The 21893-nt window shown below is 39.2% G+C and overlaps 1 protein-coding gene across 1 annotated transcript in view; it reads left to right on the top strand.

Moving 5' to 3' along the window:
- The window catches only part of PDCD11 (programmed cell death 11), a 47860-nt gene that overhangs the window by 21914 nt on the left and 4053 nt on the right, over positions 1 to 21893 (top strand). The window contains exons 17-30 of the mRNA XM_074233794.1: positions 1028 to 1247; positions 1628 to 1777; positions 2380 to 2495; positions 4069 to 4598; positions 7801 to 7863; positions 12956 to 13064; positions 13957 to 14046; positions 15016 to 15118; positions 15458 to 15635; positions 18776 to 18832; positions 19597 to 19719; positions 20070 to 20192; positions 20627 to 20972; positions 21238 to 21342. Coding sequence (XP_074089895.1) covers positions 1028 to 1247; positions 1628 to 1777; positions 2380 to 2495; positions 4069 to 4598; positions 7801 to 7863; positions 12956 to 13064; positions 13957 to 14046; positions 15016 to 15118; positions 15458 to 15635; positions 18776 to 18832; positions 19597 to 19719; positions 20070 to 20192; positions 20627 to 20972; positions 21238 to 21342 — 2313 coding nt within the window. The remainder of the gene's footprint in view (positions 1 to 1027; positions 1248 to 1627; positions 1778 to 2379; positions 2496 to 4068; positions 4599 to 7800; positions 7864 to 12955; positions 13065 to 13956; positions 14047 to 15015; positions 15119 to 15457; positions 15636 to 18775; positions 18833 to 19596; positions 19720 to 20069; positions 20193 to 20626; positions 20973 to 21237; positions 21343 to 21893) is intronic.

Genomic DNA, 21893 nt, shown 5'->3' with positions numbered 1-21893 from the left:
TTAAATACTCTGAGCTTGAGTAACTTTCCAGAGGGTTATCAATTATAGACAAGGGGTCATAGACCTTGGCAGGAGGTCCTCTTAGAGTAGTGATATCACAGTCCTTGACATGGAGAATAACTTTCCCTAAAAAAGGTCAGTGGTCAGGACCAGGTTTCCTAGTATCTAGGAATTCTGGAGGTGTCAAATTACTAGTTTAGCTTGAAATGATTACATCATTTCATTCTCCTTTGTCATCTTTTGTTTTAAACAAGCAAACAGACAATATGGTGAAAGCCCTTCTTTGCATGCTCTAATGGAAAAGTCAAATAACACAGCTTGCCCTTAAAAAAAAGTCATTTGTCTTTGATCTTCAGGTTCATTCTGTGGTATTCTAGGGGCTACCCCATAAAAGAGATCTGCCTTTCTAATGTTCTACATTAACATCTATTTGCATTCCCTGAAGACTGAGCAATTAAGAGGCTAGACCTAGATGCCATGCCTGATGCTCGGAGACACCCTGTGATAGGAGAGAGGGACAGGATAATGTACATGAGCCTAATGGAGAAGAAATGGAATGGGTAATGGAGGGAGAACCTGCTTGTCCTTACTGCCAGCATCTTGATAGGAGTTTAATGTGATTAATTTTTAGTTCCCTTGTTAAGAAGATATTTTAAGTAGCATTCAGTCACTTTAAAATTTTTATTTTGTTTGATGTCCTTTTAAAAAAATGACAGTTCTTATTGTCTCTCTACTCCCCCCCCCCCCCATAACAAATAATAGGTCAGTAAGCCTATTCAAGCAAAAGCCATCAGTACTTTGGCCATATTTGAATATGTACACTCTGTTCTGAATCTGTATGTAGCCCACCATCTCCTACTTTCATTTGGAGGTAGCTCCATTAGTCTTTATAAAGTCATGGTTATTACCTGCATTGATCAGAGTTGTGAAGTTAAGTAATTTTAGAGCTGAAGAGGCCTGTACAGCTTTGCCTCCAAGTTCTGCTCATCTGAGGTGATGCTAACAGAGACTTTTCTGCTCTCTCTAGGCATTGAGCGACAAGTTTGTGACCACAGTCAGTGACCACTTTGTTGAGGGGCAGACAGTGGTTGCAAAGGTGACCAACGTGGATGAGGAGAAGCAGCGGATGCTACTCTCTCTGCGCCTGTCGGATGTCAGTCAGGAGGACACGGCTGTTAGCTCTCTTACCCTCCTAAGCCAGTGCTTGGAGGAGTTGCAAGGTGTTCGAAGTCTCTTGAGCAGCTGGGGTATGTGTGGGCTCACAGTGACTGTTGAAGAGGGGGCCTCTTCATCTGCATTCATTCTCTCTATGTCCCATGAATATTTAAAGGAAGGTGGAATGGGGATGCATGAAGGGTAGTTTCCAAGCTGTAAGGGAAAAATTATATCTATACCTTCTGGAATTTTTGAGGATTTGTTCAGTTATGATTGGGATCTGTCCATTGCCAGCAGGGATTAAACCCCTGTACTGCACCATTCTTTCCCTGACAGTAAGCCAGAAAAGAGTGTGATCATTCACCCACTCAGGAGATTTTTCTTGCCCTCACTCTATTTAATGCTGCCCAAGGTGGGGGATGTGGTGTACCTTGCCCCACTAGATTTTGATTTGTCTCTTAATTCTGCTCAGATTCTGTGCTGACTCAAACACTGGCTGAGATGACCCCAGGGCTGCTCGTGGATTTGGTGGTGCAGGACATGTCAAGTGATGGCTCGCTGATATTCAGCAATGGCTCCCTGCCTAGCCTGGTGATGAAAGCCAGTAGATATCACCAAGGAGGTGAGTACAAAAAACTTCCATCCATTGAAGTTTTTCTTCCTCTCTTGGTCTCTGTTAAAAGTCATCCACTTTTCTATACTCCCTTTTCTTATAGTGACCAATTTGGCTCTGGGGACCTAATTTGGGTATACTTCAGTTTACACAATTAATTCATAATGTCATTATTCATTAGGAAACTGCTTTGGGCATATCCTATGCTCCAAAATCACTGTCACTACATGCAAATCAAATCCTTTAAAAGAGAATTATTTTAAATACACTAGGACAGTGTACAATTTACATAAAATAATCCTTTGGTGAACCCCTTTGCAAGATGAAATAATTCCTGGTTTATAATAATTGGGAAAGTGAGTTTTTACATGTTTGGTTTGCCTAAATAGGAGTTTGCCAAGGGCAATGTGATACTGGCCTCTGCCTGTGTAAGTTAGGGACTGGCCTTTAGTACTGGGCTGTATCTAGGCCCTAGGGACAGATCCCTTCTTGGAGCATTTACCTATCCTCCAGATTGAGGGGTTGCCAACGGATAGGGTACTAGGAAGCAAGGAATTTTTCTTCTGTCCTAGGGTGGGAATGAATTCTTTTGTTCATTCTGGGTCCTGCAGGAAAAATAGTGGATGCTGGGCAAAGAACCAAAGCTGTCGTCCTTTATGTTGATACTCTGAAGTTAGAGGTTCATGTTTCCCTTCGTCAGGAGTTGCTAAACAGAAAAACCAAGCAGGTAAGCTTCCTCATGGCTTCTCTCTCTCTCTCTCTCTCTCTCTGTCTCTCTCTTTTTTTTTTAGTCTTTTGCAAGGCAAACAGGGTTAAGTGGCTTGCCCAAGGCCACACAGCTAGGTAATTATTAAGTGTCTGAGACCGGATTTGAACCCAGGTACTCCTGAGTCCAGGGCCGGTGCTTTATCCACTACGCCACCTAGCTGCCCCTTATGGCTTCTCTTCTTAAGAATTGTTTTCTCTGGGTTTACTGGATCATCTGGTATCTTCTGGGATACTGGATAGCCTGGCAGTATGATTACAGAACATTAGCTTGCATTTTCCTTGTCAAAAGTACATTATATCACCCTCTTCCTCAAACTTTTTTTTTAAAAAAGTTATTGTTGCCTCTTAGCTTTAAACCACTCATTTCTGTATGTGTATCATCCTGACACTGCCCCTGAACACACACATCTTGAACTCTCCTTTATGAGCAAGAAAGAAAGACAGCTGAAAGTGATTTCCTTTCCACAGTACATACATCTTTCTTTACCTCGAGACTCCCATTTCATCATTAACACACATCAGAGTACAGCAGTGAGTAGTGATTTCAGTAAGCCTTGATTTAGTACCTATTCTTTGCGTATGTCAGGTGCAAGTAGAATTTTGGTTTGCATTAGTGCCTTGCCTAAGTAGGTGTTGGATGAATGTTTAATGATGGGAGGAAGTAACCCAAAATCAAATGAGAGAAAGAGGGAGAGAAATTAGATCCTTCATTTTGAAGAGGAATTTGGGGTTCAGAGAGGGAAGGAGATCTATCCAAGGTTATAGACCCTAGGAGCAGAACTCAGATTTCCTCAGTCCTCCTACTCCAGGATTCTTAACACTAAATATCTGCACTGCCTGCTTTTGTCATTTGTGGAGAGTTGTCAAGTCCCAGAAGGGGCCTTAAGAGAGCGAACCTTGCAGAGCAGGAATCTCTCACCCTTTAATGCCTCCATCAGTCATCTGTTGTAGAACATTTTCACATGGCCAGGACAGTCAGCCCATTTCACTCTATCTCTGTAATATCTATCCACTAGTTCTCATTCTGCCACCTGAAGCCTTATGGGACACATCTTAGTGATTAGGAAAATTGAATATGGGGAATGATGGATATATGTTCATATTTGTTTGAATTATGGTATCTAATAGAGGATAATACAAAGTATCTGCTTTGGGCAGAACATTATACTAAGGAGCTGGGGAATTAGCTACAGCTCCAGAAGTAGGGAGTATGGCACCAACACAAATAGCTAGATGCACAAAGTACCTGATAAATATTAGTTATAAATGTTAGATCCTCTTGTGAAAGGAAAAGTCATCACCAACCAGAGGAATTTGGGAAGATTTCCTGGAAGTGGTGACATTTAAGTGGAGCTTTGGTGGAGTGGTGGGAATTCAGTTGGCAAAGAGGAGGAGAGAGGACATTCCAAACATTGGGAGCAGATGAGAAAAAAGAACAGAAACTTTAGTGAAGACTAGGGTAGATAATTCATGTTTACTGTAGGACAAAAAATAGGTACTGAGGAAGAATTTTCCCTTTTGTTTTTTCCCAGATGAAGAAAGACACTGAGCACCGTGCAGTTATAGAGCATTTGGAAAAAACATTTGCCATTGCCTCCTTGGTGGAGACTGGCCAGCTGGTGGCTTTCCCGGTTACCTCTCACCTCAATGACACCTTCCGTTTTGACTCAGAGAAACTGCAAGTTGGTCAGAGGGTCTCCTTGATCCTCAAAAGTACAAACCCCAGTGACATTGGCCTCTTCCTGGCTATTGAGAGTTCTGTGAAGAAGAGGACCCCGGCTCTTCCCTCAATAGCTCCAGACCCTACAGGGGAAGAACCAGGAGTAGTGAGCAAGCTGTTGGAGAAACCTACCTTGCCCATTGGGGAGATGGTCACTGGGATTGTGAAGTCAGTCAAGGCCACCCATGTTTTTGTGACACTTGAGAATGGTCTTGTTGGCTGTATCCATGCCTCTGAGATTCTGGATGATGTGCCTGTTGGTACCCAGCCCACTACCAAGCTTAAAGTTGGAAAGACAGTCACTGCCCGGGTGATTGGCCAGAGAACTTTGTTAACTCACAAGTAAGGAGGTTTTGCAGGATGGTGTGGGGCAAGAGTTCAGAATTGAGTTAAATAGATGATGACTTAAATTTTTGGAGTTAGGAATGGGAAAGCTTTCATCCATGTGTGCTTCACAAGTTGTGAATAAGTCAGACTTGGTAAATTGAATTTTACCTTAAATGGATTCCATAAATGAATCTTTTTTTGAAGATTCCTTTGTAAGATGGATATTATACCTCTCATCCCCTCATAAATCAGGTTTGCTTGGCGCAAGTCAGGTTTTTCACAGAAATCTACTTGAGTAAGGTATATGAAAGCTAAATTGGCACGTGTAGGTCACTTCTGTTTATTCTGTGTGCCTCTTTTTAGTGATTTTCCATTTCCATAAATCCTCAATGGAAGATCTGCCTAATCCCTTCAGCCTTTCTCCCAGTTCTTTAGTATTTTGTGAAGACCAGAACCACACTTTGACCTTCATTTTCCTTCGTCCTGATACAAGAAAATCTCATTTCCTTTCTGAAGAATACCAGAATTAGACAGTGTCTTGTAGATTTAGTTTCACTTAAAATCCTTTTTTAAAGCGGTTTTACCCCTTTGTAACTCTTAAAAATTATCGAATATTTTCCCCTCCCAAAGAACTTTTATGCAGATTACATCTATTAGTATTTACACTTTTAGTTCATCTCATCCAATCTATGTTTGAACAAGTATCCCCAGAAATCATATTCAACAAGGGATCATCCAGCCTTTGCTTGGAGATGTTTCCCTGCTCTCTGCATCCCGCATTTGAGGGGAAATGCCCCATTTTCTGAGGCAGGCCATTCTACTTTGTTATTGCTCCAGTGTCTGTTCCAGTTTGGGACAAGTTTCTCCTTATGTCCAACCCTCAGCTGCTTCTTTGCAGTTTTCCAGTTCTGTTATCTAGGTCTAAGAAGATCTCCTGAAGGGCAAAGTCTTTTTTTTTTTTTTTTGCAAGGCAGTGGGGTTAAGTGACCTGCCCAAGGTCATATAGCTAGGCAATTATTATGTGTCTGAGATTAGATTTGAACTCACGTTCTCCTGACTCCAGGATTGATGTTCTACCCACTGTGCCACCTAGCTGCCCCAGGGTAAAGTCTCAAAGACAACAGTCGTACCTTTTCTTGGTCTTTTTTTCCTCTTCTCTAGTCTAACCACATCTAGTTCTTGAGCCGATCCTCACATGGCAGGACTTTGAGATCCTAGTATACATGTTCCTGGTGATCTCTCTTGTACACTTTTTTTAGTGTAAGTCATCATTAGTAATGTGCTACAGTATAGTCCTATATTCCTGAAGACCCATCTTCAGGTATCTTTCTATAGTTGTACCTTGTACCTGGAATCACAACCTTAGAGCATTCCTGGGAGGATATCCATTGTAAGAAGATGAACTTTGGTGATGCAGGGCAGTTCTGGATGATTGAAAGCATTTATACTTTCCCAAATGTAGATGAACCTGATAGAATGCCAGATTGTTATGAATCAGTCAGTCAATACACATTTATTAAGCATCTGTTTTATGCTATTGACAATATTTGTTCAGGGTGTGTGTAGGGAGAGGAATTCAGTAGACTGCCCCTGCCCTTGCCACGATCAGAGCTTTGTGCCTTCTTTGTCCACTAGGCTCTTCCCAAGGAGCATATAGTACTTAAATAGTTGATGCCAGTGCATCCAGGGAGTCTTGCTTTCCATAGAATATCCCTCTTTTATTTAGATTTTGGAAAAAACACATCTTCCATGACAGTGGTAAGATACCTTTGTCTCCCACTTTCATATTTCTCCTAATTTAACAGTGCAGGAGTTCCTCTATTGAAGGAGGGCTTTGTAGCTACATTTAGCTTTACTAATACGTTTTTTGTGATCAACTTGAATGCTGTCAGGAATTTATATTCTCTGGAGTGCTGTTATTCCATATGCTATGGGATATCATCTTTAATTTTGTAATTTTCTGAAGTATTCTGAATACTCACTAAGTATTTACCCCATTCTTATAAAGACTTGGTAGAGATGTAGTTAATGATGTCTTGGTTGGCCCCTCTCTGAGGTATTGATATCATTCCATTCTTTTGAAATCATCTGTTTGATGTAATCTTGAAAATTAAGCCCTGAATTCCTTTAAAATTGTGTCATCTACAGCACAGACTTCATCAGATCTTCCTGATCTTCTTGCTTATCTTGGGTATTGATTGAACTAATGATGAATCTAAATGTCATTATTCCTTTTGTCATCAGGGATTAGACAAGATCACCAAGTCTATGCCATTCCCTTCTATTTACTGTCCAGTTTTATCTGGACAGAAATGATTTAATTTAGTGGGGTCTCACCCTGAGTTTACAGCTTTTTTTCCCCCCACTGCTTTTTTTTGGTATTTTGTAAGGGAGTATTGCTATTGTCCTTTATAATAAATACAGCTGAATCTTAGTTCAAATAATGAATGCCTTGAAATGGTTGTAGTATTTAAATTCACACTCCATATTTCCTCTGGACTGGAACCAGTTGCCATATTTTACATAGCCATGACTTTGCAGAGTGTGACTTTCAAGGGGCTTCATTTGTCTGCACTAATACCTAGCTGTATAACTGTAATACAGCTACATTAAAAAAACACACACATTTCTAAATCTCATCTGATTCAGGATTCTGGTAGTCCCAAGCAGCCTGAAAGAATTCCTCAAGACTCAGTTTTTTGAGAATGATAAAAGGTCATGTAGGGAAGGGTGAGGATGGAAAGAACAAACAAAAATAACACTCTACCATTGATAGTTGATTACTAACTCAATACCATGATGAAGAAGGGAATGAGGGTTGAAAGAAGGAGAGAACTAGCTTTCAAGTTTTCATTGGTCAATAAACATTTTAATAAGCACTTACAATATGTCAAATTCTTTGATAGATACTAGTGAAATAGTCCCTGCCCTCAAGGATCATATGTCAAGGAAAACCACTTTCCATAGATAATTGTATGCAAAGATACAGGGTGATTTTGTATACAAAAATATAGGGTGATTTTGGGAGGTGGAGTTGGGCACTAGCTATTGGGGAAATGAAAGATAACTTCATATATAAGGTGACATTGTGGTAAACTGAGAAGCAAACTAGAGGTTCTGAGGAGGGAATCCACTTAACTTTGGATAGAGAAGAGAGGTGCCTTTGCCCAAGGAGAGAAGAAATGATTTAAACGCATTTTCTTTTTTTTTTCCTGAGGTCTCTCCCAATCAGCCATCCATCAAGTGGACAGACTGTCTCTGAGCTGAGTATTCGACCAAGGTAAGAGAAGCTCTACTTATATGTTAAGTGGGGTATTAGTAAATTTTTCCCAGCTCTTAGTTTTGAGCAATTTTTTTTCAGTTGTTATTTTATTTTTCCAATTACATATTCATCCACATGCATATTCATATTTTTAAATTACATAATTTCCTTCCACCCTCCCTTGGCACCTCCCTCCCCTCAGTGGTGAACAGTCAGGTGAATATTGTATACACATTTGTATGTATCATTTTCGGTATGAGGAATTAGGATTAAGGGAAAAGAAGGAAAACCATGAAATAGGAAAGAAATACATAAAAAGAAATTTAAAAAAATTGAATGTAGTATTCGTTCAGATTTTGTAGGTTTTTTTGTTTTGTTTTGTTTATCTTTCTCTGGATGAGGATAACATTGTCCTAGCTCTCTAAACTGCTGAGAGGAGCTACATCCATCAAGACTGATCAATTCACGATGTTGTTGTTAATGTGTACAATGTTCTCTTTGTTCTTATGAGCAAAGTTTTGCAGATCCATAAAGCTGTAACTACTTTTTAAAAAATCTTAATAGTGTTTTTTTCCAATTATGTGTAGAGATGTTTGTCAGCATTCATTTTGTAAAATTTTCTTCCCAATATAGCAAGTAATCTACTATAGGGTACACATGCACAATCATGTTAAACATATTTCCATATTGATCATGTTATGAAAGAAGAATCAGAACAAAAGAGAAAAATCATCAGAAAGAAAAAAAATGAGTTTTAAAAAAGTAAAAACAGCATGCTTTGATTTACATTCAGACTCCATAATTTTTTCTTTGGAAGTGGATAGCATTTTCCATAATAAGTCTTTTAGAATTGTCTGATCACTGTATTGCTGAGAAGAGCTAAAATAACATCATACAATGTTGTTGTTAATATGTACAATGCCCTGGTGTTCTGCTCATTTCCTTCAGCCTCAGTTCATGCAAGTTGCTCATCATTTCTTATGGACAATAGTATTCTATTGCCTTCATATACTACAACTTGGACAACTATTTTTAAAGCCCTTTTGTTTTTAGACTTAGCATGTTCTTATGTCTTGCATCTCCTTTCCATCTGAGTCCCCTACTCCATGAGCCATGAAGACTCTAGTAGTAAACTGCCAAAGAGAATTTAGATCTTTTACCAGACTGGGGTTTAATTTGAGATGAGCAGCAGTGGTCTTTGGAAAGAGAACATGGTTTAGAATTGGGAGTGGGGTTCTAGACTTGCAATTGTTATCTTTTAACTAGTTCTGTGAGTTAAGGTTGACCCTAGCTTCTCTTTTTTGTCAATTTCTTCCTGTCAGTTTAAAGATTTGTAAAATGTCAGAGTTGAAAGGAACTTTAGAAGCCATCACCTGAGGCCATGTACTTGGCTTTTAATAGCTTGATGACTTTAATTCCATATAATTGATTTCTTTTATAATCCTATATATGCCATTTTATGCATTTAAAATGTTATTCTGAGAAGAATCTATGGCCTTCACCTAATTGCCGAAGTGGTCCATGACACAACACAGTTTAAGAAACAATGCTGTAATCCATTCTTTTCCTCTTCTGGATGAGCAGAATGAGTGACTTGCCTGAGTTCTGTTGCACAGCATCTTAGTGGTAGAAATGGGACTCCCACTCCTGTATCAGTGCTCCCTTCCATATACTAGCCTCTTACCTACCTTCCAAAGCAAGATCTCTCTTCCTTGTTTTAAATATTCAAGTTTTTAACTGATTCTTATTTGAAACAATCTAAATCTAAAAACATCTTCATCACTCTCATTGCCTGCCTCTGATGTTCTTTTACCTATCAATGTCCTTCCTTAAATGTGGTTTAACTATACATACACAGTACTTGTACATATAGTCTGATTGAGTCAGGGAGCAGTAGGTCCATCACCTATCAAGAATAAGCATAGTGTTTCTCTGTTAATATAACTGAAGGTTACATTTGGTTTGGCAGGGGGGACAGAGGGGTATCAGGGAAGGCAGTCATATAATACAAACTCCTACTCCTCCTGTCTTTATCAAACAGCTTGTTGCCTAATTAAGTTTCCTCCATTTCAACACATTTTCACATTTGGGTGTGAAACTGGTTTTGTATTTTGTTTTTTTAGTATTTTTTTTTTTTTTTTTGCAAGGCAATGAGGTTAAGTGGCTTACCCAAGGCCAGCTAGGTAATTATTAAGTGTCTGAGATTGGATTTGAATACTCCTGACTCTAGGGCTGGTGCTCTATCCACTGCGCCACCTAGCCATCCCTTTGGTTTGTTTTGTAAACCCAAATTCAGGTGTGTGGAAGATGGATCATAGAGTAAAAAAACTGGAAGTTAGAAAGCTAGTTAGGAGGTTACTTATAATAATAGTGCAAGTGACATATAAGGGCCAGATACTAGGGTAGCAGGAGGGGAATGCAAGGAACAAATCCAGACTATTACTGAGGACTTAATGGCGTCTGATTAATCCCTTTTAATCTCATTTTATTAGACTAGGTCCAACATTTTAACTATCTAGATTTTTTAGATTATGAGTGTCTATAATCTGTGAGCTCTTTTTGGCTACATTGCCCAACAAAAACTTGTCAAGGACTACATATAGAATTTAATATTTATTTATGGTTACTATGTAATCCATGATCTAATGAGTATAATAATGAAATGTAATAATGCTGCATGAATGGGCTTTAAGAGCAGGTACTCTCAAAGTGCATGCACCTGAGTGTTGGGTATATTTTATTTAGATCTTGGTTGTTAGCATCTGATACTGTTAAGGATCCCCATTTCTGTTTTTCCTCCCTAATTTTATTATAAATTTAGCAGTCATCAATAATCACATATATACATGTACATATAAAATAAATTTAATTAGGTAGTTACAAAATGTTCATGTTTTGAACCCCTACCATAATATCTTTTTTTTTTTTTTTGGTAAGGCAGTGGGGTTAAGTGACTTGCCTAAGGTCACACAGCTAGGTAATTATTAAGTGTCTGAGGCTGGATTTGAACTCAGGTCCTCCTGACTCCAGGGCAGGTGCTCTATCCACTATACCACCTAGCTGCTCCCATAATATCTTTAACAACTTTATTGTTGCTTTTATTCATGCCTGTCACTGTCACTTTTGCTCTATTGGTGTGAATGAACCATAAGCAATTACTATCTCTTTTATTACTTATTTATTTTTTTTCCCTATAAAAAGTGTATATGTATTCATATAAATCCTTGGGGGATGTCTTGGTGGGTAAATTTTTAGATGCTGACTGGAAAGTCTTTATAATGGGATTTTACTTTGGTTCAGTTCTGTTCAATGATGTTAAATATTTTGTGTAATAAGTTCACGTGATCATAGATTTAAAGTTGGAATGGATCTCAGAGATAATTCCTTCATTTTACAGATGAAGAGAGTAAGACCCAGAAAGGATTTTTTGGTTTCTTAGGTGCTTTATACATTTTATAGTTACTTGGAATGGAATTTTTTTATTTCTTTTTATACGGTTTTGTTAATAATATACAGAAAGGCTATTAAATTGTTTTTAAAGTTTTAATTTACATCCTACTATTTTATGCAAATTATTAATTGCTTTAGTTAATTTTAGTTAAATATGTATAAAGTTATGTAGGCAGACCATTAATTATAATCTGGAAATCATAATTTTGTTTTTTGCCTATGAATGATCTCTGAATTTCTTTTTCTTGTTTTATTGATATAGCTATCATTTCTAGAACTATATATTTTCTCAAATTTTTTTGCAAGGCAGTGGGGTTAAGTGACTTGCCCAAGGCCACACAGCTAGGAATTCTTAATTATCTGAGGTTGGATTTGAACTCAGGTCCTCCTGACTCAAGGACTGGTGGTCTATCCATTGAGCCACCTAGCTGCCTCAGAACTATATATTTTCTGTATAATAGTGACAATAGTGGATATCCTTGCTTTACCCTTTCTCTCCTGATTACACTGGAAAGACCGCTTTTGTTTCTCCATTACAGATAATTCTAGTTCTTGGGAAATGCTATGATTTTGAGGAAAGGTCTATTTCTATATTTTGTCAGTTTCTAATATTGAACATTCTTGGCATTCCTAATTTAAACCCAGCCTGTTCATAAGGATGTTGCTATCATTTCTTTGCTAATATTTTATATTTTGTTTTTTGCATAGTTATTAGAGTGTATTAGTTTTCTTTTTCTGACTTATCTCTTCTCAGTTTAGGTGTCAGTTTCATATTTCATTGACCAATTGTGCAATTTTATAAATGAGGAAACACTTCTTTTCTGTGTGTCACATTCTTCCACTCTAGACTCCTTATGAAGTTTAGGATTTCTCTCTAAATGTTTAAGATTATATTGAAGTCTTCCTTTCTTTTATCTATCTATCTATCTATCTATCTGTCTGTCTATCTATCTATCTATCTATCTATCTATTCATTCATTCATTTATTTATTTATTTTTAGTTTTTACAAGGCAGTGGGGTTAAGTGGCTTGCCCAAGGCCACACAACTAGGTTAATTATTAAGTGTCTCAGCCAGATTTGAACTCAGATACTCCTGACTCCAGGGCCGGTGCTCCATCCACTGTGCCACCTAGCCTCCCCTCCTTTCATTTTTAAAATGAACACTTCATTCTACATAAATAGCCTTCATGATTAAGTGGTTGATCTAGTCTTGTTGCCATCAAAGTGGGGAAGTTTAAGATCACACTTCCTCTTGTCTTTTCCAAGAGAAGAAAGCTATCAGAGAAATTATCATGAAAAAAAGATTTTATTTTCATAAATACTTATGAAAAATATAGTCTTAGGGTAGCTAAGTGGTGCAGTGCATAGTGCACCAGCCCTGGAGTCAGGAGGACCTGAGTTCAAATCTGGCCTCAGACACTTAATTACCCAGTTGTGTGACATTGGGCAAGTCACTTAACCCCATTGCCTTGAAAAAAAGTCAAAAAAAAAGGAAAAAAAATAGAGGTTTTTACTTAGCTTATGTGGTTGTGTAGAAATGAACTGGAATAAACTCTTCTTGTTCTAGTATGAGAGGGATTCCTTAGGAGTTGCTGTCTTTAAGGGTTCTTTCAAACTGGCTTCTCCCCTTAATAAACCAAGAACATTTTCTTTCTACAGTGAGCTGGAGAAAGACATCAGCAATGCCCCGAGCATTCACTCCTCCAGCTCCACAGAGAAGCTCAAACAGTACCCTCTTGGCCAGACAGTGACCTGTTTTATGAGAAAGGTGAGATGGACATTATGGTACTAATGTGTTCTCCTTGGAGGAAGGGGATTGGGAAATGATTGGGACAGAGAGAAGACCAAGCAAGACAGAGTTTAAGTCTAATTGAGGGCAAAAGAGTAAGATGTGAAAAAATTAGAGATCACAGCCAGATCATTTGTGTACATGCCAAACCATGTAGAACATATATGTATTGACTATACTAGGGGGAAGGTCAGAGGGGGCTGTGGCAAGTGTTGGCAGAAATACTTGGGAAAGTTTCAATAGAAGAGGCAAGATTTAAGCCAGGCCTTGAAAGATACATTAAAACTTTAACATTGGGATTCATCTTGAAAGTAGGATTTTGTCTGGAAAGTGTAGGTTTTGGAAACAAAAGATATTCTTCTCCCTCAGACCTCCTATCCCCCAAAGGTGGAAAGACAATTATATGCATGTTTGGCCACAAAGAAATAAAAGCTGACTTATTCTCATCATGGGTGGGAGTCATATCTGGGCTGAGTACTGGTAGATCAGATGAGGCATCTGCAAAGACAACATTCCTCTTGAGGCAGTGAGTTGCTGGGGCAGGTCCTTAATGTATTGCTGAAAGTAATCAGATGCTTCTCAACTCTCATAAGTGTAGGTATTCCCTTGCTGTAGATTGCAGCCCAACTGTCCCCGCTGATGGTGTAGCACTTGAAGCACAGTATTTAAAATGAAATCCCTAAAGGGAGAGAGAGATTAGCAGAGCAGAGGGGAAGGACTTTCTTCCTGGTAGGTCCTTGATATTCCACTTGAAGAAATTAGACATAGTTTCAAGAGTTTGTGTCTCTTACTACACAACAAAAAGGGAGAAAACTTTAATGAACTCTCCCCTTTTATGTTTTTCTTCTCACTTCCCACCTTTGTTTTCCAGTTCAACGTGATCAAAAAATGGCTTGAGGTGGAAATAACTTCTGATATCCGAGGAAGAATCCCTCAGCTGCTGACCTCTCTCAGTTTCAAGGTCTGTTTCTGTTACCTGGGGACTCTCAGCCTTTGGAAACATCTGTAGTGATATTATGTACATGTCTAGAAAACTCATGTTCTCTTGAGGAACAGGGAATGAGGGGGTGTTGATCCCTGCTGGTTTTCTCAGTGTTCTATTTTGAAAGTAGCAAAATTTTTCTTACTCCTTCCTTAGCTTCCATAACATTGCTTTTCTGACATTTATGTGACCATCCTTTTTAGTCTCCCAAGCATGAGTTCTCCCCAAACCCATTCCTCACTCTCCTCTTTCTCCCTTGGTGCTTTTATCAGTTACCCACCTCTACATATGCAAATCTCATATCTATCTATCCAGCTGCATTGTCTCCCCTAATTTCTGGTCCTTCATTACCTGGTAGCACTTCGATGAATTGCTCACTTCTAAAATTGACCATGTCCAAAACTTGTCTCTTGCCCTCAGTCTGTCCCCCTCTTATCACCACTTTTGCTGATAGCACCACTATTCCCCATAGTCACCTGGGTTTGAACTCTGCAAAGTCATCTTTGACTTTCTTCTTCAGGCTCACATTTATTCAGCTTCCAAGTGCTGTCAATTCTTCCTTCACATCTTGGATCCATCTCCTCTCCAGGCATACTGCTGCCATCCTAGTTCAGACTGTATCATTCAGAATCCTTTTCTTCCTTAACTTGGTTCAGTTGCCCTCCTCTTCTTCCTCACAAAGATTCTCTGTTCCTTTCAGCAAATGATGTTTTTTTTTTTTAAGTTTTAAGTTTTCCTATAGCATCTTCCAATTCTTCTTTGCCCCCCTCACTCCCTGCCTGTCTTGTATTATTTTTACCTTTATATTTGTTATCCTTCCCCTGGTAAGCTCCGTGAATAAACAGATTGTATCATAAATTAAAAAAAAACACAACTTTGAATGTTTAGCATAGTGCTTTGCCCAAAGCAAAGGTTTGTTGAACTGAATCAGAATTCTTATTTATCTAGGTTCTGAAACATCCAGAGAAGAAATTCAAGATTGGCCAAGCTCTGAACGCTACTGTGGTTGGTTCAGAATCCTCAAAAGGCTTCCTTACCTTGTCTCTCATAGGTATGATGATGAAAAACCCTGGCTGGGTCAGGAAAGTGGCCTTTAACCCATCTGAGTATGATATGGGATAGGATTCATTTCTCATTGGGGAAGAAGTTCAATGTGGGCATAACTCATGCCTCCTGAGGATCAGCAGGGTCTCACTCCTGCTTTCAGCTATTATTGGCTTTCAATGGTTACCAGACTGTGACTTTGGAAACATGAAGCCTGACTTTGAGTCAGAGGAGAAGGCTGATCTTCAGATTCCCATGGCCTCTCTATTCTTCCTGACCGAATCTAGCTGGTCAGCTCTGTAGCCATTTTTCTTTCTCTTGTCTGAGTCCAGTTCTCTCCTCCCAGGTCCTCACAAGTTAGAAGAAGGAGAAGTAGCCATGGGTCGTGTGGTGAAGGTGATCCCCAAAGAGGGACTACAAGTCCTCTTCCCCTTTGGGACAATTGGGAAAGTTAGCATCTTTCACCTGGGGGACTCTTATCTCCAGGCACCCCTGGAAGGTTTCCACCCTGAGAAAATTGTCAGGTGAGATGCTTGGCCTTTTACTTTCTGTTCTTCTCCCTGTTCTGCTCCATTCTTTGATTCTTCCTTGTGTTGTAGCATTGTCTTACCAATGATTTCTCATCTGGTTTAAGTTTATTTCCCCTCATTCCTCCCCATCGATAGGCTAAATGAGTCATGCCTGTCTGTTAGAGGAACTTGAAAGCTAGGCAGAGAAATGACTTAGTATGCCAAGTACTTTGATATGCTTTGGGTTACAAAGACAAAAATGAAAATGACATTATAACTTATATTGATGAAGGACTTTAATGTTGCATAAGTGCTTTAGCCAGCAGATTATATTATTATTATTATATGTTTAGAAACAGTGCTGTCTACTACTGTGTATAAAAAGAAAGGTCAAACCTTCCCTCAGGAAGCTCACTTTCTTTTTAACTTTATATATATATATATATGTATATATATATATATATATATTTATATATTACAGTATTATTATTTTAAAAAGATTTTGTTTATTTTGAATTTTTACAGTATGAGATAGTAAATTTACATAATATGATAATGGTTTTTCTAATTTGAATGTAATAGTCTTTGGTCTTTGTTCAAAGTCCATAATTCTTTCTCTGGATTCAGATGGTATTCTGCATTGCTGAGAGCTCCAAACTGTCACTGATTGTTGCACTGATGGAATGAGCAAGTCCATCAAAGTTGATCATCACCCCCATGTTGCTGTTAGGGTGTTGCAGTGTTCTTCTGGTTCTGCTCATCCCACAGCATCAGTTCATGCAAATCCCTCCAGGCTTCCCTGAATTCCCATACCTCCTGGTTTCTAATAGAACAATAGTGTTCCATGACATACATATACCACAGTTTGTTAAGCCATTTCCCCAGTTGAAGGGCATTTACTTAATTTCCAATTCTTTGCCACCACAAACAGGGCTGCTATAAATATTTTTGAACAAGTGATGTTTTTGCCCTTTTTCATAATCTCTTCAGGGTATAGACTGGATCAAAGGGTATGCACATTTTTGTTGCCCTCTGGGCATAATTTCAAATTGTTCTCCAGAAAGGCTGGATGAGTTTACAGCTCTACCAACAATGTATTAGTATCCCAGATTTCCTGCATCTCTTCCAGCATTGATCATTGTCCTTTCTGTCATATTGGCCAGTCTGAGAGCTGTGAGGTGCTATCTCAGAGATGCTTTAATTTGCATTTCTTTGATAAGTAATGATTTGGAGCAGTTTTTCATATGACTGTGTATTGCTTTGATTTCCTCAGCTGTAAATTGCCTTTGCTTGCATATCCTTTGACCATTTATCGGTTGGGGAATGGCTTGTTTTTTTGAAAATTTGACTCAGTTCTCTGTATATTTTAGAAATGAATCCTTTGTCAGAAATACAAGTTGCAAAAATTGTTACCAAATTTACTACATTTCTTTTGATCTTGGTTACAGTGGTTTTGTCTGTGCAAAAGCTTTTTAATTTAATGTAATCAAAATTGTCTAGTTTATTTTTAATGATGTTCTCCATCTCTCCCTTGGTCATAAACTGCTTCCCTTTCCATAGATCTGACAGGTAAACTATTCCTTGATCTCCTAGTTTGCTTGTAATATTGTTTTTTATGTCTAAATCCTTTATCCATTTCGATCTTATCTTAGTATAGAGTGTAATGTGTTGGTCTAATCCAAGGTTCTGCCATACTAACTTCCAATTTTCCCAAAAGTTTTTATTGAAGAGTTTTTATCCCAATAGTTGGACTCTTTGGGTTTATCAAACAGTAGATTATTATAATCATTTCCTATTATTGCATGTAGTCTATTCCACTGGTTCACCACTCTTATTTCTTAGCCAATACCAGACAGTTTTGATGACTAATGCTTTATAACATAATTTTAGATCTGGTGGCCTAAGCCACCTTCTTTTGCACTTTTTTCATTAAATCCCTGGAGATTCTTGACTTTTTATTTCTCCATATGAATTTACTTACAATTTTTTCTAACTCATTAAAGTAATTTTTTGGAATTTTGATTGGTAGGGCACTAAACAAGCAGTTTAATTTTGGTAGAATTGTCATTTTTATTATATTAGCTCAGCCTATCCATGAGCAGTTGATATTTGCAGTTATTTAAATCTGATTTTATTTGTGTGAGAAATGTTTTGTAATTGTTTTCAAAAAGTTTCTGGGTCTGCCTTGGCAGCTAGACTCCCAGGTATTTTATATTGTCTGAAGTTACTTTGTTTTTTGTTTTTTTTTGTCTTTTGCAAGGCAAATGGGGTTAAGTGGCTTGCCTAAGGCCACACAGCTAGGTAATTATTAAGTGTCTGAGACCGTATTTGAACCCAGGTTCTCCTGACTCTAGGGCTGGTGCTTTATCCACTGTGCCACCTAGCTGCCCCTTGAAGTTACTTTGAATGGGGTTTCTCTTTCTAGCTCTTTTTGCTGCATCTTGCTAGTCATAATATGGAAATGTTGAAGATTTATGAGGGTTTATTTTATATCCTGTGACTTTGCTAAAGTTGCTAATTATTTCTAGTAGTTTTTCTAGATTTTTTTTTTGGATTCTCTAGGTATACCATCATGTTATCGGCAGAGAGTGAGAGTTTTGTCTCAGGAAGCTCACTTCCTAATGGGGGAGACAATAGGCCAATGTATAAACAAGATATGTTTAATATAATTGTCAGGGAATCTTGGCGGGCATCAGCTGAGAAGAATGGGAAATCCTTTGCAGAAGGTGGGCTTTGAACTGTCTTGAAGGAATTTAGGGAAGTCAAGAGGAGAGACACTTGAAGGACAGAGGCAAGAGATACCATACTTTGTGCAAGGAGCAGCAGGAAGACTGGTGTATTAGAGTTTGGAGGGAAAAGGAAGGATAGAACCAGGTTGTCAAGGATTTTTTAAAAAACCAGAGGACTTTGGCTATGATTCTGGTGGTAACCGAGAGCCATTAGAGTTCATTGGGTGGAAAACTGGGGAGGAACATGGACATTAGCTCCATAGCAACATGGACTTTAGTTCCATGATGACCTGTGTGATAGATGTCATGATTCCAAGCCTTGTCTGCAATGGGAAGTCTGCAGGACTTTGGACTCTTGTTTAGTGTGTCCTAGCTGGGTGGTCATTAAACTCTCTAGGTCTTACTCTTTTCTCCCTTTTCTTACAGGTGCTGTGTACTGTCCACCAAAGACCCCATACTGACACTGTCACTTCGACAGTCCAGGTACAGATTGAGTTGGACCTCTGTAGAAGGGGGTGGGGGAAGATGACTCTCTTGGTCAGTTTCTGAGTTTCTCTAAACTTCTTTTCAGCTTCTTACCTTCCTGTACCTTTTTTTGGTCCCTTGGGGACTTAAGAAACTAGGTAATTGTATTATTACCCCATATGCTAGTTCTTAGGGATTTTTTTTTCCCCTCCCAAAGATAGGGTAGCCTGATCACAAGGTCTACTCTGAGCTGCCTGAATTCAGAGGGTCAGAAAACCAGGAGATCCAAGATGGGCATCTAATTAGTCTGTGAGAGGAGGAAGGAGCATTCTTGATTAGAATATGAAACTAATGATGCCAAGTTTATGGGTTCAGCTTTTTTCTGTTCAGTTAATATTTATTAAATGACTTCTATGGACAAGGCCCTAGGGATACAGTGCCAAAAAAAATGAAATTATTCCTGCCTTCAGGGATATTGTGCTGGAGGGAAATAGCATTTTTACAGTACCTACAAAGTAAAGTAAATATAAATTACAAATGAAAGGACTCTAGCAATCGAACTGAGCCTTGAAAGAGAGCTAGGAATTAAAGAGGCAGCAATGAGGAGGGATGACCTATTTCAAAAGACAGAGATGGAAGGTGGGGTGCTTGGTGCCAGAGATTCTAAATGAACTAGTTTGGTGGGAACATAGAATGCTGAAGGGGAAGGGTGGGACCTGGGGAAGAATGTCACAAACATTGGGGGGCATACCTAAACTTCTCTCTCCTTCTTGTTCCTTTAGGACAAACCCCAGAATGAAAAGCAAAATAGAAGACCCTGAAGTGAACTCAGTCAAGGACATTAAAGAAGGTCAGCGCCTACGGGGCTTCGTGGAGGCCATCAAGAAGCTGGGAGTTTACTTTCGGTGAGAAGTGGAGGGACTAGAGGCCTTGGTTACAGGATCTCCTAAAGTCTTCTTGTCCTCTATTTCCTAGAACTATTCTGTACAGTTAACCAAATATGTTTCTAGGGAATCTCAGAGAAGAGGATTCTAAGGGTTCCTCAATCATTCATGGAAGTTACTGCATGGCCCTAGTGGAGAGGAAAGTTGTGTCTTCCTTGTGTCTGCCTAAAGTTCCCTTCTGCAAAGTAGTCCTTTCTGTTTCTGAAGCCACTGGGGGTGGGTCTCTGCCCCATCTTAGGTTTTTCCAGAGGTGTTTTATTGCTTCAGGATGACCAAACTCAATCTACAATATTGTTCTTCCTTTTTTATAGCATTAGCCCCACACTTGTGGGTAGGGTCAAGTACCGGCATGTTACCAAGTACTTCATATCTGACAGAGCTTTGTACCGAACTTATCTCCCAGAAGGAAAGCTGCTTTCAGCTAAGGTCTTGAAGTAAGTATGGAAGCAGAGGCTGTGCCTACACCCATCCCCAAACCCTTATTATTAAGCTGCCCCCTGCCCCTTTCACCTTCTTAAAATAAAGCCTGGCCAAGTCTCAGGTAAATTCTTAAAAAGATGAGTCATGACTAGGTTAAATCTAATGTACAGACTAAAGGAAGCCCTTTGGTTGGGAGGCCCAGCTGTACCTCTAGGCAGGTCTGGAGCCCCAGAATGTCAGCCAGGGTCTTCAGATGCTGCCATTTCAGCCCTTACTCTGCCCTCATACTGCTGTCCCATCCCCGTCCCCCGCCATCAGCAGAGTCTCTTTTACCCCACAGGAGACAGTACACATGGCAAGAGGGCTCTTGTGTTTTCTTGATTTTTGTTTCTAGACATTTTTCCTCTTTTCTCTCTCACTGGCATTGTCACTGTCTCTGCTCTTCCAGGATAAACAAGAAACAGAACCTGGTGTATCTGTCCTTCCTCCCCAAAGACACTGGGAAACCAGATGTATTTCCTGAGTCTTTGGGTCTGCCACTGCAGCATTTGGGGGACAAGATGCTCAGCAGTCAGCCTAAGAAGAAGCGGAAATTGGAGGAAGAGGAGAAGGAAGATCATGGTGACTCTAGGTTAAAGCAGAAAGAAGAGAAGCAGCATAAGACAAAACAGGAGGAAGAATGTGATGAGCCCAAAACAAAACAAAAACAGGAGCTGCAGAAACCTGGTGTCAAATTAGTAGAGAAGGCAGCAAATCAAGGGAAGCGGAAGATGCCACAGTTGGAAAGAGAACAGGTACTTCCTTGTGTGAAGATCTCTTTTAGAAAAAAACAAACATTGAAAGCTGCCATACTGTGCCCTGGAGAGAAGGCACCACGCGTTGAAGTGAATTGGTCAAGGCCATGATTTTCCAGAACATGCTCTGGGTCAGAAATAGTTTAAGCCCATCCCTACTGCTTGGATACAATTTGGGATTTACCTTGAGAGGTCTTAGGGATTTTATAGTAAATACCAGTTGAATGATTGAATCAGTCACTTTTCATTCTTTGTATTGTCTCAGGAGAAAGTAAACAAGAAGCAAAAGCAAAACCTCCCCCCAGAAGAAGATGATAGTGGAGTTGAAGTTAATTATGAAGAGAAAGAGAAGAAATTTAAGCAGCCCAAGGTAAAAGAGGTTGGCTTTTGAAGGGGAAGATGAGTGGGGTCCAGAAACCTCAGTTTGCTCCTAAATTGTACCACTCCTTAGTTGTATGACTTGGGGAATTCACTCCCATCTCTGACTCTTTACTATAATAATTACAGCACTACTCTGTGATGTGGTCTGCCTTGAAGTTAGGAAGGTCTCTTTCTGGCACACAGAGTCTCTGTGATACTGGCCAAGTCTTTTAACTACAGCTCTTTCAGATCAGAGGTTGCCAAACATCTTTATTAGTAGAAAGTTTCCTAACTCAGTGAGATCATCAGTGTATGCCCTGCTTCTCCTCTCCTCAACCTCTCCCCGCTTTCCCCCATGTATAGTTGTACAAACTTTAAAACTCCATTTAAATGTGATGCGATCAGATCACAGAGATGAAACTACAAATAGATTAGGGCTCCCAGTAGAGCCATCATCTTTGTCTATGCTGAAGGTTTTAGTCTGTCCTTGTCCTCTGATCCTTGATGGTTCTTGTCAGTAGATGATCATTGGGTAAATGGTATTTGTCCAGTCAGAGATGG

This window comes from Macrotis lagotis, chromosome 4 (genome assembly GCF_037893015.1).
Source record: "Macrotis lagotis isolate mMagLag1 chromosome 4, bilby.v1.9.chrom.fasta, whole genome shotgun sequence".
NCBI classification, from domain to species: domain Eukaryota; kingdom Metazoa; phylum Chordata; class Mammalia; order Peramelemorphia; family Peramelidae; genus Macrotis; species Macrotis lagotis.
The sequence above is the reverse complement of the archived record's forward strand: the minus strand, read 5'-3'. Positions and strand labels throughout refer to the sequence as shown.